This window comes from Gorilla gorilla, chromosome 1 (genome assembly GCF_029281585.2).
Source record: "Gorilla gorilla gorilla isolate KB3781 chromosome 1, NHGRI_mGorGor1-v2.1_pri, whole genome shotgun sequence".
In the NCBI taxonomy this organism is placed as follows: Eukaryota; Metazoa; Chordata; class Mammalia; order Primates; family Hominidae; genus Gorilla; species Gorilla gorilla.
Genome location: NC_073224.2, coordinates 97,503,120 through 97,509,726, shown reverse-complemented (window position 1 = coordinate 97,509,726; position 6,607 = coordinate 97,503,120). Strand labels below are relative to the sequence as shown.

The window sequence follows — 6,607 nt, the reverse complement described above, 5'->3', positions numbered from 1 at the left end:
AGTATGAGGAAGTGTGGCTGGGGAGAAAACTTTTAAATATGCATGAGACCCACAAGTCCCATTTTTTCCAAGGAATGTTTTTGGGTCGCAAAGAACAGGGAAATTACTGAAACATTTCTTTCCTCTTTTTTTAACTTTGGATAGGGATCTGGTATTACCTTTCTTCACACTCTCCTCCACTTAAAAAAAAAATCATTTAAAAGAGGCAAGAAAAGGCCAGAATCCCAGTGAACACCCTTGTTACTTAGCTTCATGTAGTGAATAAGTCTGGCCAATGGAGAAAAGATTTCTCTTGGAGCAACAGGCCAGGCAAAGTTTCCCTAGGAGACTCCCTGGTGTTGCTTCAGGATGCTTCCTCTGCCACCTCCCCAAGGTCTATCTTATGTTTTAGCCTTGGGACCAGGCTTTCCACCACATTAACCACACCTTTCTCCCCAGTGGTCTTCACAGCACATCAGCATTTCAGGCATCAGGCTAAACAGCAATTTACCCCTCTATTTCAGACAAGGGATTGAGGCCAGTGATTCAGAGTTCAAAACTGAGAGATTTGATATGGATAGAAAGTCCGGGCTTGATCAGCTTGAGATACATTTTCTGAGAAATTTTCTAGGTTCTTGAGTATCGCATTTCACTTTTATCTCCCCTTTACCCTGACTGCAAGATTGAGGGGACTACGGATAGAACACAGATCTGGATATTCAAGCTGCTAACTAGCTGTGATTGGGCCAAGTTACTTGCCAGCCTCTGAGATTCTATTGTTTCTTTGTTAAAACTGGGAGTCTGGTGGAGGTGATCTCTAAGGTCCCTTGAAGCCCAGATATTTTGTAATTTATTACTTTGAGTTCATATGCAGTAATTATCCAGGCACTAAGGCTCAGAATGCATTCCCCAAGAAGCTCCAGTGTAAAATTTTCCTTTATCCTTCACACATTGGGCTCTTCTTTCACTGTGCTCTTCTGTGTACAGTATCTAAATTCCACATTTGTGCCAGACCTGTCTGGGTTTCTGCCCATTTATTTCTACCCATTTTCTTCTCGATAGTCATACATCTCTTGGTCCAGAGGGAGTGTGGAACATAGGGTCAGGGCTTGAGTATTTTGTGGACTCCTAAAATATGGCATTTATGAAGATGGCTTTACACATGAAACATTTTTTATTATGCCAGAGATGGAGTACATGTGTTATAAAGATGATTGGAATAGAAATAATTCACTCTAGATTCACCCTTCTCACCCCCTTTATCACCTCCTGTCTCTTACCAAATTGCTCAAGGCCAGTTCATAGAGAAAAATTTGCTCTCCCATGAATTGCTGTTCCAAATTGGCAGACAAAAATCTTTATGAATTCACAATAGTTAGGGGCCGATTTCTGAAAAGCAAGTCAGTAGCTCCCCACTGGTGGCCAATGGAAGACGTAATCCTGTGACCACCTTCAGAGTGGAGACGCAGACAAATGGTGCACCTTGTCAGTATGTTGAGGAGTTGAGTACTTGAAGAAAGACTCTGATCTTTCCCTCTTCTCATTAAATGGGAAATGGTGACAACCTGGAGATGGAAGTTTTATGCTGAGGATGGCAGAGGCACCTGCCAGCCTAGGACTCTAGATAATCTTAGAGAGTCGGGCTGTCTTCCTGCCATAGCTGATCTGCCCAGCTCCGGACAGCTACTTATCAAGTCAAAGTCTCTTTCTGGAACTTCATCAATCACTACAACATTCCCACCACAAACCTTTTACTCTATCAATGTGCTCACCACAACAATTCACTTATATATTTCACTTATGACAATGACACTCTTCCCCTTCTTGAAAATTAAATGACATAAGTCCACTTTCAGTCTTTCCTGTTATTTCCAGTTTTCAAATATCATTGACAATGGTCAGCAATCTCTCTGCAAGGTAGTAGCATCAGGCTGCGATGAAATGGAAACTGCTCACAGATAATTTTTTGAAAAGAAAAGAATGACTTCCTATGGATTCTGAGAAAAGTTCAGATTTTAATTTTTTAACCAGTTTCCAAGAAGATAATACTGCACTGCTGCCAACCAAATTGAATCATAGTAAATATTGTTGAATAAATAGAATAAAATTATTTTAAATTAAAATATAAGAGCCACTGATTTGCATTTAGTAGAATATATCAGGGCTGAAAGTTTGATTTCTCCAATTATGTTAATGGCTATTTTAGAAATGAGATCCTAAAATGTTGCAGGTTGAGGTCCCCAGAAAACAGACATTGAGACAGAGATTTGAACACAGCAAGTTTATTAGCTCTCAGCATGTACACTTGTGAAGAAGTGAAGAAAGCAATATTGGGCAAAAACAAATAAGTTGAAATGTGAGGTAGTCAAGCTCCCTCTGGCACTGGGAGAGCCCTTCCTACTTATCTTAAGGTGAAGCAATACCCTAAATAGACAAACCACTGAAGGTAGTATATCCCTGGGAAGGGAGCATGGTCTTGGAAGAAGCAACTATTTAACAAGGACAATTCTTGAAGAGGAACTCAACTGAGAGCCATTAGCCCAAGGCACTCCCAGCAGCTGGAGGAATGCTTGTGTGGGTCCTGAAGGAGTGCAATGCAGGTGATGTGCTGCAGCATTCACCAAATACAACTTCAGATAGAAGACAGTGTGACATTGGCCAGCAGACCTTTACCTGATGGCTTCTAATTAGATTAAGCAGAACTACTAAGCAAAATCTAATTGTCTCTTGACCAATCTCACAGAAACGAACTATATCATTTCTAGAAATCTGGACACTAAAACAAAGATATTTTTATCTCCAGTCAGACTTCACATGACAATTTTTGGCAAAGAAAGACATGTTAACTTGACTTAAATAATTTATTTCCAATGAATTGTCCCATTTTCAGCATCCAGCAGACTTTACCACACTATCAGAAGTGATATCTTGCCTCTACAGGTTCACCCCATTGGATTGGATGGATTCTGGATACTGTAGGACTGTATTTGAAACTCAGGGTATGCTTATTCCTCAGTATAGAAGGCCAGAGTGCAGTGGAAAGATGAGAGAGAGAATATCCTTCCTTGCACCAGAACACATATTTTCACCTTCTGTGATGCTCGGGCATAAAATGCTGTTTATAACTCAGGTTTAAAGTTGGAAGTATAGAAGAAGAAACTTCTGAAAATTCACCCCTGCAGGCTTAGGAGCTCACTGGAAAATTTTTAAGTCATGCATCAGATTTCTGTTCATTAATAATTCTTTTCAGAAGTTGTAGTTAAAGTGCTTATGTTTAATAACACTATTTCAGAGAGTTTTACATCAACCTGGGAAAAGGAACTATTCTTTTACTGATCCTTTCAACCTCCATCCTTTTTACTCTTGTGTTGAATGTATGAAAAGTGTTAGCCTTTTCAGCAGTTCGTCTTTTCAATCTGAGTTTTCTGATCCGGGCATCTCAGGAATATGGACAGTTCACGTCTGTGTTCTCTGTAGCTGATGCTTCTTTGCTCTTTCCCACATCTGCACTCTTTACTCCTAGGTCAGTTAGAGCAGTTCCATCAACTTGGAAGTTCTGCCTCTAGCTTTTTTTTTTTTTTTTTTACAAGAAAGCCTGCAACATCCACAGAAATGCATATGTGTGTGTGTGTGTGTATCTTCTAACTTATTTGCTTAAAATGTGGCACAAATTATTCTGACACCCTTAACAGTCAACTAGAAAATCTTTCTGGGATGATTTCCAAACATTTTCCTCATTAGCTTTTTAGAACCCTGCTGGACTTTATGTTTCTTTTTTTTTTTTTTTTTTTTGAGACCCAGTCTAGCTCTGCCGCCCAGGCTGGAGTGCAGTGGCACAATCTCGGCTCACTGCAACCTCCGCCTCCCAGGTTCACGAGATTCTCCTGCCTCAGCCTCCTGAGTAGCTACAATTAAAGGCGTGTGCCACCATGCCCAGCTAATTTTCGCATTTTTAGTAGAGATGGAGTTTCACCACGTTGGTCAAGCTTATCTCGAACTCTTGACCTCATGATCTGCCTACTTCAGCCTCCCAAAGTGCTGGGATTACAGACGTGAGCCACTGCACCTGGCCAGACTTTATGTTTTAATGGAGTTGTATAACTCAAAATATTCTCAGGGTATGTGTAACTGTGTGCATGTGTATGTGAGTGCATAATCCAGGCATGCATTTTTTTTCCCTACATTCATAAGTATGCTAAGCTATTTTCTAACTGTTCTGGAGCAGGGCGTAGAAGATCACAACAACCTCAAACAGAAACCTCCAGTTTTAGCACTCAGTTAATTTAGTCTAGTCTTCTTGATCCCATACATAAGGGCATTATTGAAAGAGCATTAAAAATTAGTACATATTTATAAACGCAAAGGAAAAGCCTTCACAACCTCTCTTCATTAAGGAGACAGAGTCTTTTGCCCCACGGCTCTGTGCAGAGCATCTTTGACCTCCTTGTTCTTCAGGCTGTACACAACAGGGTTCAGTAGGGGAGTGATGAGTGTAGGTCACTGAGATGAGTCTGTCCTGTCCCAGGGAACTCTGGGACTTAGGCTTCAGGTAGATGATGGAGGCACAGCCATAGTGGATGATGACCACTGTGAGGTGGGAGGTGCAGGTGGCAAAGGCCTTCTTCCGACCTTCAGCTGAGGCAATCTTAAGAATGGTGGAGATGATGAGGACATAGGAGATAAAGACCAGGCCCATAGGTAGAACAAGGACACAGACGCTGACAACAAAGTTGATTATCTCATTGACAGTGGTGTCTGTGCAGGCCAGCTTCAGCAGGGGTCTCACATCACAGAAGAAGTGGGAGATGACAAAGCCATCACAGAATGGCAGGCCAAACACAGATGTTACTTGGACAATGGCCATGCCAAGGCCAATCCCCAGTGATCCAGAGGCCAATTGGATACAGGCCCTCTTACCCATGATGACTGAATACCTTAGGGGGTTGCAGATGGCCACATAGCGGTCATATCCCATGACTGTGAGCAGGAAGCAGTTGTTGATGCCAAAGGTGAGATAGAAGAAGAGCTGAGTGGCACAACTTTGGGTGGCAATGGGCTGATGAGGATTCAAGAGACCAGAAACATATGGGGAATGATGGCCACAGTGTAGCAGGTCTCAGAGATGGACAGCATGCTCAGGAAGAAGTACATGGGGGTGTGAAGATGATGGCCCAGGCGAATAATGGTCATGATAATCACATTGCCAGCAGGTACAAAGTTAGGAATACAACAAAGAAGACAAGTTTGTGCTGCCACCTGAAGCTGGAGAAACCTTCAAAGAGGAACTCAGTCACAAAAGTGGAATTTAGCTTTGGCATCAAGGTAGGTCTAGGTTTGAAAGAGCTGGGCAGAGGAAAGAAACATATGATGAGTTAATCATGAAACAGAGTAGGCTGGACCAAGGCTTTCAGTAAAAAGCATGTCCATCCTCTGAGCAATGCCCTAGACCTGTTGTCTACTTGCTCAGAATAATCACCGGTCCCCATCCTCTTCTTTGGAAGCATAGAAGGCTACCCTGGGACCCTGGGATTGAGAGCAGAGATAGTGATCAGAAGGTGGTAACAAACTGAAAGAGATCTGTAGAAACAACTCCCTGGTCCCTTTTTTTTAAAATTATTATTATATACCTAGAGGTATATGATCCAGAGGTGTGCTTGCTGGATCATATGGAGGTCAGAGGAATATCCATACTGTTTTCCACAGTGGCTACATCATTTTACATTCCCACCCAGAGTGCACAAGGGTTCCAATTTCTCAACATCCTCTCCAACACTTGTTATCTTTTGATTATAGATTAAAAATAAATAAATACTAGCCACCCTAACTGTTATGAGGTGATATCACATTGTGGTTATGATTTGCATTTCCCTGATGATTAGTGACACTGACCATATTTTCATATATCTGAATTAAAATCAAAATCTAGAAGAGATGTTTGCATTCCCATGTTCATTACAGCACCATTCACAATAGCCAAATTGTGGAAACAACCCAGGTGTCCACTGGTAGATGAATGAATAAAGAAAATGTGGTATTTACATAGAATGTAACATTATTAAGCCTTAAAAAAAAAGGAAATCCTGCCCTTTGCAACAACAGGGATGAGCCTGGAGGACATTATGCTAAATGGCATAAGCCAGTCACAGGAGGACAAATACTGCATGATTCCACTTATACGAGGTATTTAAAAAAGTCAAAGTCATAGAAGCAGGAAATAGAACGGTGATTACTGGGGAACAAGAAAGGGGAAGTGGGGAGTTGTTGTTCAATTCATGTAAAGTTTCAATTATGCAAGATAATTAGTTCTAGAGAGCTGCTGTACAGCATAATTCTTGTAGTAAACAATATTGTAATATGCACTTAAAATTTTTTAGGATGGTATATCTCATATTAAGTGCCTTACCACAAAACAAAACAAAAAGCAAAGGGACACGAAGAAATGTTTAAAGGTGATAGATATGTTTGTTACCTTAATTATGATGATGGTTTCACAGATGTTTGTATATGGCCAAACTCATTAAATTGTACACATTAAATATATGTAGTGTATTATATATCCATTGTACTTCAATAAAGCTGTTTAAAGAAAGAAAGAAACAACTACCTGGCCATTGAAGGAGTGGGCCTA

At 40.9% G+C, this 6,607-nt stretch overlaps 1 protein-coding gene across 1 annotated transcript; it reads right to left on the bottom strand.

Annotated features, from left to right (window-relative positions):
* Nucleotides 1-4,318: 4,318 nt before the first annotated feature.
* On the bottom strand, nt 4,319-5,297 carry LOC101126460 (olfactory receptor 10J3). Its single transcript, XM_019025133.3, is given in 3 exon segments — nt 4,319-5,061; nt 5,064-5,186; nt 5,189-5,297. Coding segments are annotated over 3 exon segments (975 nt in total).
* Between the last annotated feature and the right edge of the window lie 1,310 nt (nt 5,298-6,607).